The sequence below is a fragment of the Sciurus carolinensis genome, chromosome 4, assembly GCF_902686445.1.
Source record: "Sciurus carolinensis chromosome 4, mSciCar1.2, whole genome shotgun sequence".
Taxonomy (NCBI): Eukaryota; Metazoa; Chordata; class Mammalia; order Rodentia; family Sciuridae; genus Sciurus; species Sciurus carolinensis.
In genome coordinates this window covers 75941354-75968396 of record NC_062216.1, presented here as the reverse complement: position 1 = coordinate 75968396, position 27043 = coordinate 75941354, and the positions used below count along the sequence as shown (strand labels likewise).

General features: G+C 36.1%; 1 protein-coding gene across 7 annotated transcripts in view; it reads right to left on the bottom strand.

Moving 5' to 3' along the window:
• Rimklb (ribosomal modification protein rimK like family member B) overlaps positions 1-27043 on the bottom strand; it is an 83892-nt gene that overhangs the window by 19271 nt on the left and 37578 nt on the right. For all 7 annotated transcript variants that reach the window (XR_007108429.1, XR_007108431.1, XR_007108430.1 and 4 more), the window contains exons 3-5: positions 4159-4389; positions 2087-2173; positions 420-623 (exon numbers count right to left, since the gene is read on the bottom strand). Coding sequence is in view for 1 of the 7 variants with exons in the window: in XM_047550685.1 (XP_047406641.1) it covers positions 420-623; positions 2087-2173; positions 4159-4389 (522 nt within the window). In the remaining 6 variants the exon portion in view is untranslated. The remainder of the gene's footprint in view (positions 1-419; positions 624-2086; positions 2174-4158; positions 4390-27043) is intronic.

Sequence of the window (27043 nt, the reverse complement as noted above, 5' to 3'; positions counted from 1 at the left end):
TGCACTTTAGTCATAGATCAAGGAAAACACCTATATAGGTAAATCGGAATCAGCAATCTGCTTGGGATATCTAAGTGAAACAGGTCAGGCCACAGCCTGAATAAACTCCATTTATACACAAAATAAGTATATCACCAAAGATGAAAACTCAACTCTGGTTAGACATCTCATAATGTATAAAATTCAGTTATAAGTTCAGCGTGGGTAAGAGTAAATTTTCATGATTCAGGGAATTCTAATCCCATAATAAGAAAAACAACTCAACAGTATATTAAATTGATGGCATGTTTATAAATTGTATATATATGTGAAAAAAAGTTTTCCAACTTAAGTAAAAAGGTCTATACTTGTATAGAAATACAAGACAAAAGCTATAATGTTTACTTTATATATCAGAAAGACACCTGCATTGCTTGTACCTAGTGAACAGTTGCTTTGCATTCTCCCATCTGTTGAACAACGTAACATGGTGCCAACAACACGACCTCCTACAACAATGACTCGCACATCCCGTCCATGAGACTCTTTAACATACTTCTGGAACAGGTATGGAGCTTCATGACGAATAAGATGGCTTAGATCAGCCAAATGATGCTTATCTCGAGCTAAGAAAACAGCTTTACCTGTGATTAAATAAGAATAATATATACAATACACATAAGTCAATCTGTGGGCAGTTGATATCTATTACCTGCACATTCTTGAGTATAATCTATTCTTTCAAAACTAATTACAGCTGAGCACGATGGTGCTTGCCTGTAATCTCAGGGGCTCAGGAGGTTGAGGCAGGCAGATCCCAAGTCTGAGGACAGCCTTAGCAACTTAGTGAGACCCTGCCTCAAAAAATTTAAAAAGTTAGGGATGTAACTCAGTGGTAAAGTGTCCCTGGGTTCAATTCTTGGTGAAAAAAGAAAAGAAAAGAAAAAAAATTACACTTTTTAAAGTTTCCTTGTTAGAATTGTTTTAACCTAAGTAATTTAATTATAATTAGTGAGATAATACAAGAATGTTTAAAGACAAAACTAATAATCATCATCTACCATTCCCTCAACTTCCATACTGTGTGGTAAACTAGAATTCACTTTGGTAAATGCTGAAAGGGAGGGATCAGAGATTAGTCATTTATTAGAAAACCTTTTCCCTCTGAGTTAAAAGTATAAGTGCTATATATTATTGTATAATATTCATACTATATGTATGTAGTAACAGAGCAGTATGTTCAATTTATTTCTGAATTCACTAGTTTATTACACTCCAATCAAAGTAGCAGCTTTTTAATTTTTTTTTTTTTTCGCGGTGCTGGGGATTGAACCCAGGGCCTTATGCTTGCAAGGCAGGCACTCTACCAACTGAGCTATATGCCCAGCCCTAAAGTAGCAGCTTTTTAACACATAATTATAAATTCCTTTCTTGGGGGACAAAACCCATGTCCCTTTTGGTTGAATCTAGGCAGAACTATGATTGTTCTAACCTATATAACACAGCAAAATAAATTCTATGTGACTTTAAAGGCTATGTCAAAAAGGTTATGTAGCGTCTTTGTTTTCTGAACATTTACCATGGAGGCCTAAGATTCCTGACTATCATACAGGAGAAGCCAAATATAAATCTAGTCAACAGTTTCAGCTAAACTGATAGAGTCATCCCAGTCAAAGCACTGAACACATACTGTCCTCATGTTTATGAATCATTTTATGCCTTAAAAATTCTTCCTTAATTTTAAGTCATTACATATTCTCACATACTCTTATAAAGATTTATAGTTCTGCCTTAAATATTCAAGAATTTAAACTTATAAACTGGAAGGGGGATGATTTAAGTTAGAGATCTAAGGTGTTATATTGTTAAGAAGGAAGATAAAGTAATTAATTTGTAATTACTCTGAATATGCTTGTAAAAACCTCTAGAATAAACAGAAGTAGCTTCTAGTCAAACTTAACTTGCAATTACCACCTAGAAGTTTGAGATGTCATGTACCTATCGATTTTTCTCTATTCTTCAGCAGACCTGTTACAAAATCACTCTTATTATTAATTTTCAAAAATAATTTAAAAATTCTGTACCATGTCAAGAACTCATACAATACCTCTATGACCCCGTGTATTCTTCACTACCATTGGGAACTCCAGTACTTCTGCTTCATCAATCATTTTAGCAAAATTTTCATGGCCACCTGGTTTAGGCAAAAAAAGAAATCTAAGAACAACAGAAGTATTTTATGAACAATTTTATGGACACCAAAGATAAACAATATAGGGAGGCAGAAAGTAAGAGTCTGTTGGCTATTTTTTTCTTGGAGAATACAAATAAGTTGAAAGTAAAACTGAGTTATCATTTAAAAAAAAATATTTCTTGTGAAACAAGGTAATAGCTTTAAACTATACATATTTTGACAATCAACCTAAAGAAAGTATCTTTAAGTTAAAGCTAATTTCCTAATTCTTATTATTTTTAATCCCTTAACCCTCCACCACACAAATAACAGAAGCCGCAAGACTTAATATATACAATTCCCTCATCAGATTAAGAAACTGAACGATGAAGACTGGGTAAGGTGTAGCTCAGTGGTAGAATACTTGCCTAGCAAGTATCAGGCCCTGTGTTTGATCACCAGTACTGCCAAAGGAGAAAAAAAAAAAAAGAAAATGAACAATGAGTTGGTTAACAAGATTTACCCAGGGTTGAAGAGACACTGCAGGCATGTGTACACCTACAAATGCAGGCATACACACCTCTCTTAAGTATCAAATATACAGATCATTTATTCTTATGCTGCAATTAGTAAGAGTTCATTCTACACTGAGACACTCAGCATCCATGGGTTGTCTTGTTTCTTACTTGTCTTTATTGTCCAGGAACAAATGATACGACAGCAAGATTAGAGCAAAAATAGAATGTAGTTAGTAAAAACTCAGCATGATGACAGAGGAAAATCAAGTCAGGAAAAAGTTCATTAAACTACTACAATGAGAAATTACTACAATGAGAATTTTTAGAGAAATTAAAATGATTCAGTCATCAAATTTTAACCCATCAATATTAGAACTGAAGGATTTGATTCACCTTTGTCTCCTTTCTATTCTCTTAAAAGACAGAATTCCAGAACCATAATATAAGCTAATATCCTAAAAGTATCAGGAAGACAGAATTCTCACTGATTCACAGTAATTCTATCTTTTATGTGTGTGCAATTGCTAAAAGCAGCAACTGCATCCACCCATGTTTGGAAGGAAACAGATTTCTTTTTAAAAGAAAGGTTGGAAGTATAGCTTACAGGTAGAAGAACACTTGCCTAGCATCCATTAGGCTCTGGGTTTGATTCCTAACCCTGAATTGAAGAAATGGGGGAAAAAAAAAACCCTCCAAGCATTCGACTGGAGGATTTATTTAGAGAAATGTCTTTGTGGAAAACACTGTACCAATCTTTTCCAAACTTGAAGAACTGGAATGGCAAGAAATATATTAGCATGATATTGTTCACAACACTGCTACTCAAAGTGTGGTCCTGAACCTGTGCCTGTCAGACTTGTTATTGACATATATTAAACACAAATAGTAAGAGTAAGCACTAACTAGAAACTTTATAACAATTGTGGTGATATTTTTACTGTATTTTACATGAGTATTACCCTTAGCAGGTTGATCTTTAAAACAAAAATGATCCTTTACCTCAGATAATTTCAGAAACACCAGTTTAAAGCATTTAAGTCATTTTCTTAAAAAAATAAAGATACTTATGAAGAATTATGAAAATTACAATGACAATAAGAAATCACACAAATATCAAATTCTGTTATCTTTTACCTCAAACTTAAGGCATATCAGACAGATTTGGCCTACTATTTACTTTTATGATAGTTTAATTAGAACAGAGACAAACTTACTTAAACACTGCCTCTAATAGTTTCTTCACAACAGCATTATTGAAGGTCACCACAAAGAACTTTACCAAAAAATTTTGCTAACCTCATCTACCCTATACCCTGAAACTAATCTTACGACATAACTCAAATTTTTTCTGCCCAGTTGGCTAAAACTGAAAGTCACTTCTCTAAGAAGCTTCTTCATGTTCACAAATCTATTATATAAATTAATATGGATCTCAAAATTATCCGTGCTTTTAATGCTTAGGGTGTACACTCTTATTTAAGATCTTACCATAAGAGAAAGTATCTGGCAGAGGAACACCATGACCAGCTAATTCCTGAAATGTCCAGAACTTATTAACACAGTTCAGGATGGCTTGGGGTCGGTTCATCAATCGGCATCCCATCTTCTCTAGATGGCGCAAAACAGTGATGTCGCTATCACTTTGCACCCAAGGGGTTGGAACTCTCACCACCACCACCTGGGGGTAGGCAGAGATTAGTTCTCCATTGATCCGTAGACCTAAAATATACAGGAATGAAACCAAAATCATTAGAAAGGAATATATAATAAAACAGAGGAATAGTTATATATAAAAATTTAGATCACAAAATTAAATGCACTATGTTGTTAATATTGGGTTGGGAGAGAGAAACATTCCTCTGTAAACAAAAAGAAAAATCCTACACTGGTTAACTAAATCTTGTATATGCCAATACAATGATTACTACACCATTAAAAAGAACGTCACACATACATAAGTATAGACATACACCTACCCCTCTATGTTTCTGCCCTAACTTTATTATAAATGTTACCTCACTGATCTCTATCAAGACAACTACTATGGTCTAAAAGCTAATAACAAAGAATTAAAGTAAGCATACTATAATGATATATACATATCCATGTTTACAACAGCATAATTCACAATAGCCAAACTACGGAACCAGCCTAGATGCCTATCAACAGATGAATGGATAAAGGAAATGTGGAACATGTACACAACAAAGTTTTATTCAGCCATTTAAAAAAAGGAATTATATCATTTGTGGGAAAAATGGATAAAACCTGAGAATATTATTTCATGAAATAAGTAAAATTCAAAAAGTAAAGGGTCGTATGTTTTCTCCCACATGTAGAAGTCAGAAAAGGGGGGGGGGGAGGGTAAAGGGAGAGCTCATGAAAATTGAAGGGGGATTGGCAGAGTAGAGGAAAGGAAGGAGGGAGGAGAGAAGAGAAAAGGGAAATACTGGAGAGCGATATTGGCCAAATTATATTGTTCCATCCCTGCATGTTACATGTAAGAATATGTAACAACAAATCCCAAAATAATGTACAACGAAGGGCTGGAGTTGTGGCTTAGTGGTACAGTGCTTGCCTGGCATGTGTGAGGTCCTGCATTTAATCCTCAGCACCACATACAAATAAAATAAAAATATCCACTGACAACCAAAATAATGTACAATAGTGCCAATAAAAATATGGAAAAAGAAATCAAAGCTAATATGATAAAAATTAATTATGTGTCTGTTTTTCCCCACTAGAAAAAAATCTTGAGAAAAAGGACCTTATTTATCTCATTTATTAATCCATCCTGATGATTCAGAAAAGAATCTCAATACACAATAATTGCTTAATGTTTACTCAACCACATGTCCTTCAGTAAGGGATTAATCATAGGTTACTTCTATAGAATGTAATTCAATTCAGTTCACCTAAAAAATGAAAGCCATATATGCATTGACATAGAAAGATGTCTGTTAAATTTTAAATTTGTATAAAAAGTATAAAATCTCACTGTTCTAAAAAGTACATATTTTTCTATATACTTAAGATAGAGTAGGGAAAACACATATCCATAACACTAAGTACTCAGAGAATTGTATTTATATATATATATATATATACACAATTATATATTATTATATATAATGTGTATATGTATACATTTTTAAAGCATTCACATACAAAGGTTTAGAATATATTCAAATACACACACACACACACACACACACACACACACATATATATATAATTTTAAAGTCAAAGTAGGTTTTAAGGAGTAACACATAAGTATCTTGTTCCTGTATTATTTGGATCCTCCCTAAACAGAAATATTAGATAAAAGCTCAAGGATCTTCTAATTTGTGTGCCTCAACTAAAATTTTATTGATGTAAGGTAAAAGATACTGCTAAGTAGGGTAAGGAGATAAGTAAGCAAAATCACACAATCTAAGCTAATGAGTTTATAATTAAGAGAGTGATCTGGACGTTGACTGTTCATAGACAAGGCAATTCCAATCTTTTCATCCCTCCTCTCTATGGCAAGATCTTAGAAGCATCTCCCACAACACTTTCCTGCCAGCAGAATTCTATTATGAGATTCCACCAAAGAGATGACAGTCTGGCAGCGTTTTTAAAAAATGTTTTTTTAGTTGTCACTAAACTTTTAATCATGTATAATTTGAAGTCCTTTTCTGACATTTCTTCTAACATAATATCATTGGATTCTATTAATATAGAATCTAGATTTGTTTAGATCATTTTCTTCCCTTGTTTTTTCATGTTGTTGATGTATCTTCCCCTCTAGCAGATTATACATGATTAAGATGATTCGTGAAGCAAAGGATGAGATAAGAGCAAATGCAGGCAATGAATGATAATACCAATAAGCTGAAAGAGCACCTGCAGGAAGCAAAAGATCATTTCAACAAAGAGAGATTCTCAAAAAAAAACCAAAAAAACAAAAAAACGGAAATACTTTAAACGAAGGAAACAATAAACCAAATAAAAAACTTAATGGAAAGCATCACCAAAAGACTAGACCACTTGGAAGACAGAATCTCAGACAATGAAGACAAAATATTTAATCTTGAAAATAAAGTTGCCCAAACAGAGAAGATGGTAAGAAATCATGAACTGAATCTCCAAGAACTATGGGACATTGTGAAAAGACCAAATTTAAGAATTATTGGGATTGAGGAAGGCACAGAGAGACAAACCAAAGGAATGAACAACCTATTCAATGAAACAGTATCAGAAAATTTCCCAAACCTGAAGAATGAAATGGAAAATCAAATACAAGAGGCTTACAGAACAACAAATGCACAGAATCACAACAGATCCACACCAAGGCACATTATAATGAAAATGCCTAACATTCAAAATAAAGATAGGATTTTGAAGGCCGTGAGAGAAAAGCATCAGATTACATATAGGGGGAGACCAATACGGATAGCAGCCGACTTCTCAAACCAGACTCTAAAAGCTAGAAAGGCCTGGAACAACATATTTCAAGCTTTGAAAGAACATGGTTGCCAAGAATCCTATACCCAGCAAAACTAACGTTCAAATTTGAAGATGAAATAAAATCCTTCCATGATAAACAAAAGTTAAAAGAATTTACAAATAGAAAGCCTGCACTACAGAATGTTCTCAACAAAATATTCCATGAGGAGGAAATAAAAAACAACAATGTAGGTCAGCAAAGGGAGGAACTACCTTAGAGAAAAACCACTCAAAGGAGAAACCAAGACAACTTAAAAACCAAAAAAAGGTCAAATAACTGGAAATACAAATCATATCTCAATAATAACCCTGAATGTTAATGGCCTAAACTCATCAATCAAAAGACATAGACTGGCAGAATGGATTAAAAAGAAAGACCCAAAAATATGCTGCCTGCAAGAGACTCATCTCATAGAAAAAGACATTCACAGACTAAAAGTGAAAGGATGGGAAAAAACCTACCATGCACATGGACTCAGTAAAAAAGCAGGGGTTTCCATCCTTATATCGGATAAAGTGGACTTCAAGCCAAAGTTAGTCAGAAGGGATAAAGAAGGACATTTCATACTGCTTAAGGGAACCATAAATCAGGAAGACACAACGATAGTAAATATTTATGCCCCAAACAATGGTGCATCCCTGTACATCAAACAAATCCTTCTCAATTTCAGGAAACACAATAATTCTGGGTAACTTTAATGCACTGCTGTCACCACTAGACAGATCTTCCAAACAAAAACCAACCAAAGAAACCATAGAACTCAATAACACAATCAATAACCTAGACTTAATAGACATATATAGAATATTCCATCCATCAATGAGCAGTTTCACTTTCTTCTCAGCAGCACATGGAACCTTCTCAAAAATAGACCATATGTTATGCCACAAAGGAGCCCTTAGGAAATGCAAAAAAATAGAGATCATAATGGACTGAGAGTAGAAATCAATGACAAAATAACAAACAGAAATTACTTCAACACCTGGAGAATAAATAATATGCTATTGAATGAAACATGGATAACAAAAAACATCAGGGAGGAGATTAAAAAATTCTTAGAGGTCAATGAGAATGACGATACAATATATCAAAATCTCTGGGACACTATGAAAGTGGTACTAAGAGGAAAATTCATTGCAGGGAATGCATTCCAGAAAAGAATGAAAAGTCAACAACTAAATGACCTAACATTACAGCTCAAAGCCCTAGAAAAAGAAGAACAGAACAACACCAAAAGTAGTAGAAGACAGGAAATAATTAAAATCAGAGCTGAAATCAATGAAATTGAAACAAAAGAAACTATTCAAAAATTGACAAAACAAAAAGTTGGTTCTTTGAGAAAGTAAACAAAATAGACAAACCCTTAGCCACACTAACAAAGAGAAGGAGAGAGAAGACTCAAATTACTAAAATACATAATGCAAAAGGAAATATCACAACAGACACCACTGAGATACAGAACATAATGAGAAGCTACTTTGAAAATCTGTATTCCAACAAAATAGAAACTACCGAAGACACTGATGAATTTCTAGAGACATATGCTCCTCCCAAACTGAACCAGGAGGACATACACAATTTAAACAGATCAATATCAAGCAATGAAATAGAAGAAGCCATTAAAAATCTACCATCCAAGAAAAGCCCAGGACCAGACGGATTCTCAGCCAAGTTCCACAAGACCTTCGAAGAAGAACTCATTCCAATACTTCTCAAAGTATTCCGGGAAATAGAAAAGGAGGGTACCCTACCGAATTCATTTTATGAAGCTAATATCACCCTCATACCCAAACCAGGCAAAGACACATCAAGGAAAGAAAATTTTAGACCAATATCCTTGATGAATATAGATGCAAAGACCCTTAACAAAATATTGGCAAACCGTATCCAAAAACATATTAAGAAAATTGTGCACCACGATCAAGTGGGGTTCATCCCTGGAATGCAAGGATGGTTCAACATTCGTAAATCAATAAACATAATCCATCATGTCAATAGACTTAAGGATAAGAATCACACGGTTATTTCAATTGACACAGAAAAAGCGCTCGACAAAATACAACACCTCTTCATGCTCAAAACACTAGAAAAAACAGGGATAGTAGGAACATACCTGAACATTGTAAAGGCTATTTATGCTAAGCCCATGGCCAACATCATTCTTAATGGAGAAAACCTGAAACCATTCCCTTTAAAATCGGGAACAAGACAAGGATGTCCTCTTTCACCACTTCTATTCAACATTGTCCTCGAAACTCTAGCCAGAGCAGTTAGGCAGATTAAAGAAATTAAAGGGATATGAATAGGAAAAGAGGAACTTAAGCTGTCACTATTTGTGGATGACATGATTCTATATTTAGAGGATCCAAAAACCTCCTCCAGAAAACTTCTAGACCTCATCAATGAATTCAGCAAAATAGCAGGCTATAAAATCAACACGCATAAATCTAAAGCATTTTTATACGCAAGCGATGAAACAGCTGAAAGGGAAATGAGGAAAACAACCCCATTTGCAATAGCCTCAAAAAAAATAAAATACTTGGTGAACTCACACTCTGGGTTGACCCCTACGAAGTGTCCTACAGAATTGGAGAGGATGGCTCCATCTGTGAGCTGTATGAAGCCTCACCAGCAGGAGGTAGCACTCAAAACAGCACCAACATGCAAATGGTAGACAGCAGAATCAGCTGTAAGGAGAAACTTCTCTTGGGCAGAACAAGCCCTTCCAAAAACTACAATATGATGACTGTATCGGGTTAAGATATAGTCTATGGATGGATCATCTTATAATGGATGGATAAATTTGATTTTTGCTTTGGGTGGGTTCCTCTTGGGGATGGATTATGGAATTTAAACCATGTCACAGCTGTGAAGATCTGGCACAAGATAGAATGGTAAAAAAAAATTTTTAAGTGACAGTGCCATAGTTTGGACAGTACCTTTCAATGATTTAATAGCCTGTGAGTCCAAGTAAATGATCACTTTATTTGCTAGAGAGTGAAGTCCTAGGGTGGTTTCAGTTTCTCCCAGACACACCTAAATTTTAACATCAATCCCTTTAAGGAAAATCTGTATTTCAAAAAACATTTCTCTGCAGTAGATCTTGCAGAGGAATTTGCACTATTACACTTGAAAATTGTTATTGAAGACCTTTTTTGGCAGCTCAGTAGGAAAGCTTGTTTTAAACATGGTAGTACTGGAAATTTTACTACAAGACTTTTACCTAGCACTTAAATATGTATAAATGTACATAAAGACAAACTAGTAAGCATGACCTGGGGAAATGGTCAGACCTTGTATTGTGTTTTTGGCTTTGGAAGTAGCAAGTGACCAGAATCTGCCATGGCAACAGGCTTTTAAAAAAAGACCCTTAAAAAAGACACTGTCTCAACTGTGGTATTAGCACCAGCCAGCTCTCTGTACATTTGCTAGCTTGTAGTTTTCTAAGACTGAGTAAACTTTTTATTTTTAGAAAGTGGAGGTCTGGTTTGTAACTTTCCTTGTACTTAATTGTGTAAAAGTCTTTTCCACAAACCACCATCTATTTTGTGAACTTTGTTAGTCATCTTTTATTTGGTAAATTATGAACTGGTGTAAATTTGTACAGTTCATGTATATTGATTGTGGCAAAGTTGTACAGAATTCTATATTTTGGATGAGAAATTTTTCTTCTCTCTATAATAAATTGTTTCTTATCTTGGCATTAAAAAATAAATAAATAAATAAAATAAAATACTTGGGAATCAATCTAACCAAAGAGGTAAAAGATCTCTACAATGAAAACTACAAAACATTGAATAAAGAAATTCAGGAAGACCTTAGAAGATGGAAAGATCTCCCATGTTCTTGCATAGACAGAATTAATATTGTCAAAATGGCCATACTACTAAAAGTGCTATACAGATTCAATGCAATTCCAATTAAAATTCCAATGACGTACCTTACAGAAATAGAGCAAGCAATCATGAAATTCATCTGGAAGAATAAGAAACCCAGAATAGCTAAAGCAATCCTTAGCAGGAAGAATGAAACAGGGGGTATCACAATACCAGAACTTCAACTATACTACAAAGCAATACTAACAAAAACAGCATGGTATTGGCACCAAAATAGACAGGTAGATCAATGGTACACAATAGAGGGCACGGACACAAACCCAAATAAATACAATTTTCTCATACTAGTCAAAGGTGCCAAAAATATGCAATGGAGAAAAGATAGCCTCTTCAACAAATGGTGCTGGGAAAACTGGAAATCCATATGCAACAGAATGAAACTAAACCCCTATCTCTCACCCTGCACAAAACTCAACTCACAATAGATCAAGGACCTTGAAAGCAGACCAGAGACCCTGCATCTTACAGAAGAAAAAGTAGGTCCAAATCTTCACCTTGTTGGCTTAGGATCAGACTTCCTTAACAGGACTCCCATAGCACAAGAAATAAAAGCAAGAATTAATAACTGGGATAGATTCAAACTAAATAGCTTTCACTCAGCAAAGGAAACTATCAGCAATGCGAAGAGAGAGCCTACAGAGTGGGAGAAAATCTTTGCCAATCATACTTCAGATAGAGCACTAATTTCCAGAATATATAAAGAACTCAAAAAACTCTACACCAAGAATGCAAATAATCCAATCGACAAATGGGCTAAGGAAATGAATAGACACTTCACAGAAGAAGATCTACAAGCAATCAACAAACATATGAAAAAATGTTCAACATCTCTAGTAATAAGAGAAATGCAAATCAAAACCACCCTAAGATTCCATCTCACCCCAATTAGAATGGCGATTATCAAGAATACAAGCAACAATAGGTGTTGGCGAGGATGTGGGGAGAAAGGTACACTCATACATTGCTGGTGGGGCTGCAAATTAGTGCAGCCACTCTGGAAAGCAGTATGGAGACTCCTTAGAAAACTTGGAATGGAATCACCATTTGACCCAGCTATCCCACTCCTCGGCCTATACCCAAAGGACTTAAAATCAGCCTATTACAGAGATACAGCCACATCAATGTTCATAGCTGCTCAATTCACAATAGCCAGATTGTGGAACCAACCTAGATGTCCTTCAATTGATGAATGGATAAAGAAAATGTGGTATATATATACAATGGAATATTACTCAGCCATAAAGAATGATAAAATTATGGCATTTGTAGGCAAATGGATGAAACTGGAGAATATCATGCTAAGTGAGATAAGCCAATCTCAAAAAACCAAAGGAAGAATGATATCGCTAATAAGTGGATGATGACACATAATGGGGGGTGGGAGGGGTTAGTGTTGGGGTTGGAGTTGGGTTTAGGGAGGGGGGCAGGAATGGAGGAAGGAAGGACTGTATAGAGGGAGGGGAAGGGTGGGAGGGGTGGGGGGGAAGGGAAAAAATGGCAGAATGAATCAAACAACATTACCCTATGTAAATTTATGATTACACAAATGGTATGCCTTTACACCATGTACAGACAGAGAAACAACATGTATCCCATTTGTTTACAATAAAAAAAAAAAAAAAAAAGGCAAAGGAATATCTTCAAGGATCATGTGCTACTGATCTCTTAGTGACTCCTACCAAATGCTAGTCTTTGATAGCTCACAAACTGAACTAAAAAGAATGGCTGCCATTCCTTAGATCCATGTTAATTCAGCATATAAATGTACATGAATGTGTAAACAGTTTTACATACCATTTCACATTGATATTATTACTCAGCTTTGTTTTCAGCAACATTCCCACATTTATTTGTTTGTTTGTTATGGTACTAGGAACCATGCATGCCAGGCAAATGCTCTACCACTGAACTAGTTCCCAAATCCTTATATGGTCTTTAAAATCTTAAACACTAACTTGTCAAACTGTACATCTAGTTTGTAAACTTAAAACTCAGATCAAGATTTCAACAGGAATATTTTGGATGTAAATATTAGATTGAGTGAGCAAGCATTAACAGTCAATGATGAGTTAACCTTAGAATAGCAATGAGATAACAGAGCAATCTTTGTTCCTTTTTGTTTTTTAGGATAAAAAATGTATTATGTATTAAAATGTTGCTGCTAATGTCAAGGCAGAGTAAGAGTGCTATGAGTCAATCTTCAAGTTGAAAGATTCCTCAGGCTACTAACAGTCTTCTTCCCCATGATTAAATAGGGAATTCCTCATTCAGCCTACGCTGAACTTCTGCTCTTTGAAAGTAGAGTTTGGCTGCACTATTAATAAATATTAGTGTTTCTTCCTCAGGAAAGATGAACAGACAACTCATAGGCTTCTTGCTGACTGGCATTTTTCTTCTTCAATTCTCTTGTGTTCTGAAGGATTTTCAGGATTTCTGGAATCTTTCAAAAGTTTATGGAATTCTAAGAACATTAACTACAAATGTCAAGTGAAGGTGCTATTTTGGATACAACTAAAAATCCACATAATCTTTGTGTAAAAATCATGTGTTTCAAAGACACAGAAGACAGCACTGAGGTGCTCCAAACATCTAAATTTGACATGATCCAACCATCAGAAAAAAAATAATTAAATTGGGCACAGTGGCACATGCCTATAATCCCAGTGGCTCAGGAGGAGGCTGAGGCAGGAGGATTCCAAGTTCAAGGACAGTCTCAGCAACTTAGCAAGGTCCTGAGCAATTTAGTGAGACCCTTACTCACAATAAAAAATAAAACAGGCTGCAGATGTGGTTCAGTGGTTAAGGTCCCCTGGATTTAATCCCTGGTACCAAAATAAATTAACTAATTAATTGATTTCATTAAAATTGATGACAGTAAATTTTTTAAAAGTTCATGAATCTATAATGATTATGAAGAAAGGGTAAAAAAAATCCTAGAATCTCATTTGTTACTACCTGAGGAAACTATTGTACAACTATGAACTGGTAATGCGAGAAAATTACGATTACAATTATTCTACCATTTTTGAAGAACATTATCAATACAGAAATTTCCTTTAAATACGAATGTCAATTAATAACTCAGTAATAGTGGCACAAACTTTCATTTTGTGTTTCTTTTCTTATATGCCATCACCTATAAAGTAAATTTTGCCCAAAATATGCAACTTGGATATAATCATACAAATTTATAGAAAGCTTCATGAGGCAGATATCAAAAAGAAATGATGAGATAAATCCAGAATGTGATAAAACTCTTCTGATCACTTTTAAACAATGTGACTGCAGAAATAAAGATGGGGAGGTGTACATTTAAAGTTATGTAGACATTACATTCAAATGAATACATTAACATTACCAGAACCAGTCTAAAAAGACTAACTGAAAAAGATATTTTGGATTCAACTAAGAAAATCTGACTCTAGAGCATATATATATTAGATGATATTAAACAATTTTCTTAGGTATCCTAATAATATATAGGATTATATGTGTTGGTGTCCTTATTTTCTAGATATACATTGAAGTATTTAAGAGATAAGAAAATGAAATGGCTATTTAATCTGAAATGTTAGCGCCTTTAAAAGTTGTGTGTATGATATGTATACACATTATGAGAGAGAGAAATGGAAGAAGGTTTTAATAAAAAGCTGGAGAAGGGGAAAAGAAATCAAGACATCATATTAAATTCCTGAGGATTCTACCAAGAAAACTGATGCTGGGTCATTCATATTTTAAAATTTCTTATATTTGCTGCAGTTTTTCCACATTTTTAAAAAATGGTTTCATTTCCTTTATCTCATCAACAACAAAAGCCCTATCTATTGTTCCCCCACTGCTCCACTTCTCTTGCCATTTACATTTCAAGTATCAGGACCATGACAAAAAAAGGTATTTGCCACGCTAAATTAAAAAAAGAGAAAAGATCAGATAATTCTAAACATTTTAAGGTATTCAGGGCACTATGAATCTCTTTTCCAATTACTCTATAATACAGTATTAATAAAAGATTTCAGCAAGTGAATATAGTCATATAGTCACACAGGACTGATATGAAACATAAATGTTAATTTGTCTTCATGTATATCTAACATCAGAGATGTCCCCTTACCTTTTTTTTGCATTTTTTAATTTGTTCTTTTTAGTTATACAAGACTGTAGATGTATTTGGACATCCTTAAGATTTTTTTAATCACTGGTTGGGCCCTACCTCAATTCAATCAGGTTCCAAACTAACTGAAAATGAAGGAAACATGATTATCTAAATTTTAAAAAGAACAGACCACTACTAATATGAAAATGGTACCAATAGTAACACAAAACATTAAAAAGTCTTTAAGTTTGGCTAAGAATTCAATTACCAAGCATCAAAAACAAGTATAAGAATATGATTATATAATGTAAGAATATGACTTTCATATCTGCTTAGCTGCTTCCTAACAGGTATGTTTTGGTTCCTAAAATAATTTCCCTCTTTAACACTCTCAGCAATACTTTTCCCCTCTAATATCTTAATATGTCCCAGGCAGGGACAAAATTTTTATCTTTGAAGGTATGGTCTTTTGGAAATGATGGGAAACCAATAAAATTCCTTATTTAGATCCCTGGTTAGAGTTGCAGAAAGAAACAAAGACTATTTATACCTCATTATCACTGAGCACTGCTGCACTGCAGATGAGAGTAATGTTTTAAAGATAGAAGAGCTACGAGAAAGAGGAAAACAAAAAGCAGGCAAAGAAGCAACCAGATTAAGGATGATGTTTAAAAACCATCTTTTATTCAAGGTAATAACTGACTAGCTCATTTTAGAGTACTTTTTTAAAAAGATGGGCTCAGTGGTGTACTCCTGTAATCCCAGTGACTAAAGAGGTTGAAACTGGAGGATCAAAAATTTGAGGTCAATCTCGGCAAATCAGTGGGGACTTAAGTAACTTAGTGAGACTCTGTCTCAAAATAAAGGATGTACTCAGTGGTAAAGCATATCCTCCCAGACTCCAGTACCAAATAATAATAATAATAATATCTAAAAAGAAAAAGGATCTGGGAGTCAAGATAACCAACTGTATCCTAATAGCTGGCAAAGGGGGTAAAACATATCAAAAAGAGAGAAACATGATGCTAAAATAATATAATTCAATCCATCGTTAAATTTTGTAAATGCTTACATTCAAGTTCTACAATTTTAAGTACATTCTCTCTTCAGCTCTTCTACATCTAGACAGTGAAATAAAAACCAACTCAGGAAACTGAAAATGTAATGAAACCGATAAACAAAAGGAATAAAATGCCCTTAGGGATTAAACCAGTCTTTTATTCACTCAAAAAGATTTGCTAAGTACCTACTTTATTCAGAAACTGAGTCTTGGGATAAAGTCCTACTTCTATGTGGGAAGTTTTGAGGGAGACAAAAGAGGGAAAACACATATAGAGTACTTAATACATGCTTAGCACATAGTGGGTTCTTTATAATTGTTAGTGGTTATCAAGTACTCTCAGCTCACATGGTGGATTGATGTATGTTGATGGCCTGTTAATTATCACAAGTACTATAACTAGGAAACTTGTTTCTTTATGGCTTTGGCCCTCCAGTCTCAAACTTACTTGGTTTATTTCATTTTTAATGCATAAAAGATACAATACTAGAAATAAGAAACTATACTTCTATTTCACTTAGAATGAAATCTTCCTAATATGATCTGGATTTGTAATGAAAATGCTCTGTCCAGAGGTAGGGATGTAGCTATGTGACAGAGCTCCTGCATAGCATGCATGAGGCCCTGGGTTCAATCCCAGTACTAAAGAGAAAATTTAAAAATCCTTTAAACTACTATATCCAATACTCAGGAAGAGAGTGTGGCCAAATTTACAAATTCCTTAGAGGTCAGCCTGGGCAATTTAGTGAGACTCTGTCTCAAAAAATAAAAGGAGTTGTGCAAAGAGCTCCCTGGTAGTAGGTCCCTGGGTATCACTCCCCCCAAAATATTCAACATTACCAAATGTGCCTCACTCTCCATTCTCCACCCTCAAAGAGTACTGGGTGCGGGGATCCAAGATGGCAGAATAGAGGGAGGCTGCACTCCTTGTCACTCCATAGCTCGGGATTCAAGCAGAGGAAATACTGTTTCTCTGTGAGGCAAGTCCTTGCTGCCCACCAATCCCCTGCTGTTTATCCCATTTGTCCACCGCAGTCACATGCCATCTGCCATCATACTGCCTACTTTTTGAGTGCATATTGCTCACTGACCACCTCCTATCATCTGTCATTTGCCTGACTCTTGTCTGCCCATTGCCCGCGTTTCACCTACTCACCGTCTACTGCCCAATGTCCACCTGCTGATCATCTGCCATAGCCTGTAGACCACTTGCAGATCGCTGGCTGATAGGTTAATTGCCTGCTGTCTGCTATTTCCTGAAAGTCCATTGTCACAGTACCCACAGATTTGGTTACATGTGGCTGCTGCCATTTTTGGGTAACAGCCAGGACCTGCGGGTGAAGTACTGGAAGCATTCAGGGACACCAAAAGACTACAGGGTAGAATTTGTACTGCCTCAGATCCATACTGCTAGATGGGAAGACACACAAACGACATGAAAAAACAAGAGAATAAAGTGCCTCAAACAAGTCAAAATGTTCTAACAATAGAATCCATAGACAACACAGAAGAAATGTCAGAGATGGAGTTTAGAAAATACATGGATTTATCTTCAAAATAAAGGATGATATTGAAGAGAAAATATAGGAAATGAAAGATCAATAAAGAGGCAGAGATTATAAAAAGGAATCAAGCAGAAATCCTCAAAATGAAGGAAACAATAAACCAAATTAAAAATTCAATGGAGGGCTGGGGAGATAGTTCAGTTGGTAAAGTGCTTGACTTGCAAGCACAAGGCTGTGGGTTCGAGTCCCAGCACCACCAAAAAAAAAAAAAAAAAAAATTCAATGGAAAATTGTAAGGAGCAAATTAAATGTGTGACATTCTGTATGCTGTGTAACTTGCAAAAAGTAACTTGAGTGCTCTGTGCTGTAATGAGGTAATGATGTGGTGTTGCCCCAAGATAAGACTGACGTTGTCCCAAGTTGGAGACATGTGCAACTGACCCCGAGTAAGATAACTGACTTCCCCCTGACCAAGACTGGCTGGCAGGGTCTGATAAAAAGGATTTAAAAGGACTCATGTTGACCCTAGCTCTGGTCTCTGATTTACGCCAGTGCTGCACCAGACCTGGAGGAGACTCACTGACTTGCTCGTTGCTTGCTGGAACATCCGTTATCCTTACTGTGACTGAGATGTTCCTGTGGAAGTGACCACGGAGCTGCCCGTGTGCATCCTGCCTGAGACATCTCCAACCGGCCTGCCTGCCGTGATCTCGCTGCCCTCCTTCGCCTTCCAACTGTCCTCAATGATCATGACTCTGGCCGGAGAGAGTTCCCCAGCGAGATCTCCTGAGCTGTCTTCCTGACTGACCTCTGGGAGTCACTGCCCTTTGACTCAAGACACGTCACACAGGAGTGGACCTTAGGAACGGGTCTCAGTAAGGAGTGAGTCTTGCTTATTCGGGGCTTATAATAATTTAGTGATTAAGTAATATGTGATATTGGTGTGACTAAAGTTAGAATAACTATAATAATTGTGTGATCAGCATCAAATAAAAGCCAATTGATTCTGGACCAAATTTACTCTCACTGACTCCTCCTTGTTGCTCATGACAAAAATATCACCAACAGACTAGACCACTTGAAAGACAGAACCTCAGACAATGAAGACAACATATATACTCTCAAAAATAAAGTTGACCGCACAGAGAAGATGGTAAGTGAAGGGTTATGAAAATAATATTTCTGCAAGAGAGTGCTCAAAGACAGAGGGACAATGCAGCTCAGGAGGAGGGAGGAGAAACTAGCCAAGGATTAACTTCCCAGTAAATCCTTTCCTAATAACAATGGGTCCTAAAGGAAAGGGGTGAATACTGAATGTTGGGCCCTGAACTTTTGACCTTCCCTCATAGCAAATTAGTCCTAACTGGAGGTACAGCAAATACTGAAACTCTGGGAGACAATGGACACAAGAGAAATTAAAATAATGGGCAAGATTTGAGTCCTTGTCCCTTGGGATCTAGAATCCTGTCTCCCTAGACAACAAGTTTCAACTTTTACCCTCATAACCTATACAACTAGCCCCTAACTGCCCAAATGGCATGTGCATTGCTTCCAATGATTAAACCATCCTCCTTGTACCCTATAAAACCAAAATCCCCTCTGTAACTGATGGCCATTTTCACATCTGGAAAATGAGCCCCAACGGTGCCTGAGTCCGTGAAGGAGTAAAAGGCTTCTCTGAATCTGTTGAGGTCTGCATCCATCCTTTTGCTCTTACGATAAGAAACCATGAACAGAAATTCCAATGAATATGGGATAACACGAAAAGACCAAATTAAAGATTTATCAGAATAGATGAAGATGTGGAAATACAAACCAAAAGAATGTACAATCTTTTCAGTGACATAATATCAGGAAACTTCCCAAATCTAAAGAATGAGATGGAAAATCAACTACAAGAGGCTTACAGGACCCCAAATGTACAAAATTACAGCAGAACCACACCAAGGCACATTATAATGAGAATGACTAACATACAGAATAAGGATAGAATTTTAAACGCTGTGAGAGAAAAAAATCAAATTACATATGGGGGAAATCAATTCTGATCTCAGCTGATTTCTTAACCCAGACCCTCAATGTCAGGAGGTCCTGGAACAACACATATCAAGCTCTGAAAGAAAATGGATGTCAACCAAGCATTTTACATCCAGCAAAATTAAGCTTTAGATTTGAAGATGAAATAAAAACCTTCCATGATAAACAAAAGTTGAAAGAATATGAGAGACATCATTACCCTATGTACTTGTATGATTACATGAATGCTATGAGTCTACATTGTGCACAACCATAGAAACGAAAAGTTGTACCCCATTTGTGTACAATGAATCAAAATGTGATCTGTAAAAATAAAAAGCAAATTTAAAAAGAAAAAGAATTCACAACTAGAAAGCCTGCACTATAGAATATTCTCAGCAAAATATTCCAAGAGGAGAAAATGAAAAAAAAAAAAAAAAACAATAAAAACCAGCAAAGGGAGGAACTACACTAAAGGAAAGGTCAAAGGAGAAACTAAGTCAAGTTAAAAACCAAAAAAATGAAAATGACCAGGAATACAAATTATATTTCAATAATAACCCTTAATGCTAAAGGCCTAAACTCAATCACAAAACAGACTGGCAGATTGGATTTAATAAAAAGACCCAAAACTATGCTGTCTTTAAGAGATTCACCTCCTACAAAAAGACATCCACAGACTGAAAGTGAAAGGTTGGGAAAAAACATATCACTCACAAGGACTGTGTAAACAAGCAGGCATTTCCGTCCTCATATCAGACAAAGTGGACTTCACACCAAAGTTAGTCAGAAGGAACAAAGGACATTTCATACTGCTTAAAGGAATCATACACCAACAAGGCATAACAATCATAAATATATATGCCCCAAACATATATAACACTGTGTGACTTTAACAAACCTCTCTCACCACTGGATAGATCTTCCAGAGAAAAACTAAACAAAGAAACTATAGAATTAAATGATACGATCAATGATTTAGACTTAACATTACATCCATCATCGATCGAATACACTTTCTTCTCAGTGGCACAGGGATCCTTCTCTAAAATAGACTGTATGTTATGACACAAGGGAACTTTTAGCAAATACAAAAAAAATAGAAATACTACCCTGAATTCTATCAGATCATAATGGAATGAAACTAGAAATCAACAATAAAATAAAAAATAAAAAATAGAAGCTACTCCAACACCTGGAGACTAAATAGTATGTTACTGAATGATGAATGGATAAAAGAAGAAATCAAGGAGGAAATTAAAAAATATTTACAGGTAAATGAGAACACCGATACAACATATCAAAATCTTTGGGACGCTACAAAGGCAGTGCTAAGAGGAAAAGTCATTGTATTAAGCACATACAAAGTCAATAAATGACCTAACATTACATTCTCAAAGCCCTAGAAAAAGAAGAACAAATCAACACCAAAGCAGCAGAAGACAAGAAATAATTAAAATCAGAGTTGAAATCAGAACAAAAGAAACTGAAAATATTGACAAAACAAAAAGTTAGTTCTTTGAAAAAAAGAAAAATCAACAGAATTTTTTTTCATTGTAAACAAATGGGACAAATCAACAGAATTGATAAACCCTTAGCCACACTAACAAAGAGAAAGAGAGAAAACTCAAATTATTAAAATTTGTGATGAAAAAGGAAATATCACAACAGACACTACTGAAAAACAGAAGATAATTAGAAACTATTTGAAAATTTACACTCAAATAAAATAGAAAAACTTGAAGACATCGACAAATTTCTAGAGACATGATCTACCCAAACTGATGCAGGACATACACAATTTAAACAGATCAATTTCAAGCAGTGAAATAGAAGATGCCATCAAAAGTCTACAAACCAAGAAAAGTCCAGGACTGTCGCGTCCCCTCTGCCCGCAGAGAGAGACACGGCAAACGTCTGAAGCTTTGGAAGTTTATTGTACACAGTTCCTTTCCTACGCTCTCTTACCCCTAGCTCCTGCGCACTCTCAGCTTCCCTTTTCCCGCGTACTCCCTCCTTCCAGTTCCGCTCCGCTGCTGCCGCCGTCACCGCAGCTTCTTCCGTCCCTTCCTCAGCTTCTGCCCTCTACTCTCCCACCCACCAGGCTTATATACACTTCAACCAATCAGGGGAGAGTACACGAGATAAACGCGGACAGCTGCAGGCACAGGATGGGTACACGAGGGGGGGCATGCTCTAATCACATCGTTAACTAGCCAATCATTGGAATTCGCTGGTTGTTTACTGTATAGCTGGCTGCTTTTGGCTCAGCGTCAGGCGCCATCTTGACCATGTCTAAGGCTGGGGTTCCCGGGAACCCCCACACAGGACCAGAAGAATTCTCAGCCAAGTTCTACAAGACCTTCAAAAAAGAATTAACACCAGTACTCCTCAAATTATTCCATGAAATAGAAAAGGAAGAAACCCTTCCAAACTCGTTCTATGAAGCTAGTATCTACCTTATACCAAAACCAGACAAAGACACATCAAGGAAAGAAAACTTCAGACCAATATCCCTAATGAACATAGATGCAAAAATTCTCAACAAAATTCTGGCAAATCACATATAAAAATATACTAAAAAGATAGTGCACCATGATCAAATGGGGTTCATCCCCAGAATGCAAGGTTGGTTCAACATGTGGAAATCAATAAATGTAATACATCACATCAATAGACTTAGAGACAAGAATCATGATTATCTCAATAGATGCAGAGAAAACATTTGACAAAATACAGCACCTCATCATGTTCAAAACACTAGAAAAACTAGGGATAGTAGAAACACACTTCAACACTGTAAAAGCTATCTATGCTACGCCCATGGCCAACACCATTCTAAATGGAGAAAATTTGAAAGCATTCCCCCTAAAAGCTGGAATAGGACAGGGATGCCCTCATTCACCACTTCCATTCAACATCCTCCTTGAAACCCTAACCAGAGCAATCAGACACATGAAAGAAATTAAAGGGATGCAAATAGGAAAAGAAGAACTCACACTATCACTATTTGCCAATGACATGATTCTATACTTAGAAGTTCCAATATTCCACCAGAAAACTTCTAGAACTCAAAAATGAATTCAGCAAAGTATCAGGATATAAAATCAATACTCAGGGGTTAGCGATGTGGCTCAGTGGTAGAGCGCTTGCCTGGTATGTGTGAGGCCCTGGGTTTGATCCTCAGCACCACATATAAATAAATAATAAAATTAAATTTAAAAAAAATCCATTGACAACTAAAACAATATTAAAAATAAAATAAAATAAATACCCATAAATCAAATGCATTTCTATACATAATTGACAAATCTGCAAGAGAAATTAGGAAAACTACCCCATTTACAATAGCCTCAACAAAAATAAAATACTTGGGATTCAATCTAACAAAAGAGGTGAAAAGACCTCTACAATGAAAACTACAGAACACTAAAGAAAGAAACTAAAGACCTTAGAAGATGGAAAATCTCCCAGGCTCTTAGATAGGCATAATTAATATTGTCAAAATGGCCATACTACCAAAAGTGTTATACAGATTCAATGCAATTCCTATTAAAATCCCAATGACATTCTTCATGGAACTAGAAAAAGTAATCATTTGGAAAAATAAAGAGACCCAAAATAGCCAAGGCAATCCTTAGAAGAACAGTGAAGTAGGAGGCATCACAATACCAGACCTTAAACTATACTACAGAGCAGAAGTAATAAAAATGGCATAGTATTGGCACCAAAATAGACATATAGACCAATGGTACAAAATAGAAGACACAAAGACAAACCCACATAAATATGGTTATCTCCTACTACACAGGTGCCAAAAATATACATTGGAGAAAAGATAGCCTCTTCAACAAATGATGCAGGGAAAACTGGAAATTCATATGTAATGAAATGAAATTAAACCTCCATCTTTCACCCTGCACAAAAATCAACTCAAAGTGGATCAAAGACTTAGGAATTAAAACAGAGACCCTGTGCCTAATAGAAAAAAAAGTAGGCCCAAATCTTCATCATGTTGGCTTAGGACCTGACTTCCTTAACAAGACTCCTACTAAAGTTTAAGAAGTAAAATTAAGAACCAAAAAATGGGATGGATTCAAACTAAAAATCTTTTTCTCAGCAAAGAAAACAATCAATAATTTGAAGAGAGAGCTGACAGAATAGAAAAAAAAAAAAAAATCTTTACCACACCTTGCCAGAGAGAATACTAATCTCCAAGATATATAAAGAACTTAAAAAAAAAAAAAAAAAAAAAACCAAAAAGCCAAATAACTCAAACAATAAATGGGCTAAGGAACTGAATAGACACTTCACAGTAAAATACAATCTATCAACAAACATATGAAAAAATGTTCATTATCTCTTGCAATTTGAGAAATGCAAATCAAAACCTCTAAGATTTCATCTCACTCTAGTCAGGATGGCAATTATCAAGAACACAAGCAATAACACGTATTGGTGAGGATGTGGGGAAAAAGGTACACTCGGACATTGTTAGTGGGGCTGCAAATGGGTGCAACCACTTTGGAAAGTAGAATGGAAATTGCTAAGAAAACTTGGGATGGGGGCTGGGGAGATAGCTCAGTTGTTAGGGTGCTTGCCTTGCAAGCACAAGGCCCTGGGTTTGATCCTCAGCAGTGCGGAAAAAAAAAAAGAAAAAGAAAGAAAACTTGGAATGGAATCAACATTTGACCCAGTCATCCTACTCCTAGGTTTATACCCAAAGGACTTAAAATCAGCATACTAGAGTGAATACAGTCACACCAATGTTTATAGCAGCTCAATTCACCATAGCAAAACTATGGAACCAACCTAGATGCCCTCCAACAGATGAATGGATAAAGAAAATGTGGTATTTATACACAATGATATATTACTCAGCCTTAAAGAAGAATGAAATTATGGTGTATGCCAGTAAATGGATTGAACTGGAGAATATTAAGCTTAAGTGAAATAAGCCAATCCCCAAAAACCAAAGGTTGAATGTTTTCTCTAATAAGCAGATGCTGATCCATAGTGGGGGGGCGAGACGGGTAGGGAAGAATGAAGGCACTTTGGATTACACAGAGGGGAGTGGCTGGGGGCAGGTGGGGATGGGAAGGTTGGTAGATTGAGACAGACATTAATACCCTACCATGAATGTATGAAAAAAATTTTTTTTAATTTATCACTGTCAACAAAAAAGATAATGGAAAAAATTAATAAATAAAAGCTTAAAAATAATAGAGTACTGGGTGCATCATCAGAGCGCGCGGGGGGGGGGGGGGGGGCGCCTCACTTAACTCACCCGGATAAAGACAGTTAAATTAAGGTGCTCTCACAGTTTGAAGTGCACCTGAAGCCAATATATATTCCTAAACCCCCACCCTCACCCCAATTAGACAAGAAAATTAGCTCCATTTTTGTTTGTTTCTGGTTCCTCACACCACCCCAGTGACCCAGCTTGACACTTTCCAGAGCTGCATCTACCCTTCCTAGGTAGGAGCCTCAAAAAACGAACAAAATAAATAACCTATATCTAAACTAATTATTGCATTTTATTGCATTTTCTTCTCCCATAAAATAACATTCTCTACAGAAATGATAAAGTAAAGCTACACAGAAGATAAGTAGCTCTGTCTCTTCTGGGTTGCTGCTACGATGAAACGGTGCAGACTACCTCTGGGAGGAGCTGCATCGGGACTTGGAGGTGAGTGTGGGATCCTGAATGGAACAAGACCCCTTGCCCTTTCTAGTCTGACCCTGTGGGAAATGAGTCTCCCTTCTTCTTCCTGCTGTTTGTTCCCTGCCCTAAGCCCCTTTGCTTACTGAGGACCAGCTTTGGAATAGCAGGGACTGAGGTGAGTATCCAGACCTCTTAACTCCAGAGTGGAAGATGAGGACAGAAAAGGCTGAGAACTCAGGGGTTCCTGTCTAGGGCTCCAACCCAGGAGGGTGATGGCCCTCTTCCCTCTCCTTAATATGGCCCAGAAGTACATGGTGACTCGTAAGGAACCAAAGAAAATGTGAAGCTACCAGGCAAGATGGCACAGCCCTGTAAGTCAAGCCACTCACAAAGCTAAAGCAGAAGAATTGCAAGTTTGAAGCCAGCCTTAGCAACTTAGCAAGAACCTGTCTCAAAATTAAAGGGCTGAGGGCACTGCTCAGTGGTAGAACACCCAAGTTCAATCCCCAGTATAAACAAAAAGGGAGGCTGGGCGTGGTGGCACATGCCTATAACCCAGCTGCTCCGAAGGCTGATACGGGAGGATCTTCACTTCAAAGTCAGCCTCAGCAATGGTAAGGCACTAAGCAACTCAGTGAGACCCTTTCTCTAAATAAAATACAAAAAAATAAAAAATAAAAAAAATAGGGCTGGGGATGTGGCTCAGTGGTTGAGTGCTCCTGAGTTCAACTCCCGTATCCCCCAAAAAAGGGGGCAGAGGAAGGTGACTGGCAGACTGGAAGTCTGCTGTTGCCATTCCCATGAGTGAAAGCAACAGGATTTGCTGTGATCAAATAAATATTCTTTCCCTTCAAAAAAAAAAAGAAGAAGATAAGTAAACAAGTGTCTAAGTCACTGATAATGAAGCTAGACATAAAAAATTTACTTCATTCTTCTAGACAGACTACTCTAGGTGAGAAAGGAAGCAAAGTTTTTTAATGCAATCAAGGAAAGTCTGCCTCTGCCCCATTTTGAAAAGAAATAGATTCTTTTTTAAAAGTGACTACAAGTCAAATTTTTTTATCAATTTGTTCTTTTGACAATCAAGAGTAGTTTAAACTTTATTATCTAAAGCTTTCAAATACAGTTATAAACAGAAACATAGACTAATGAACAATAAAGGAGAGGAAATATAAAACTGAACACTGAACATTTTGAAGAAAACTACATAGAAAATAAAATATCAAGGTTTTATCCTCCCATATTGCATGTAAACTCCCAATACCCAGGAATAATAATGAGGGGAGAACAAAGGCAAAAACAAGAAATAGGTAGATAATATTATAAGATCTCTGGCATGTAAACAATGGCTCCACCTGTTATTCAACCACTGCTCTTTCACTTATTATTAACAGGTTCCTAAACAGCTAGGACAATCAGATCTAACTATGTAATTGTAAAGACCAGCTCTTTTCTATGTCACACAACTTCCTCCTAAAATCTCTAGCTGTGCTAATTTTCTAAGCAGCATATAATAGCTGGGCGATTCCTTTTAGCAGGTATATTTTCTAATGGTACCTACAATCAAGAACTCCTCACTCATGCTCTGCTTTTTATCTAATGTCATTTAGAAGGCTACTCTAGCCTCTTAACTCCAAACTCTTCACAAA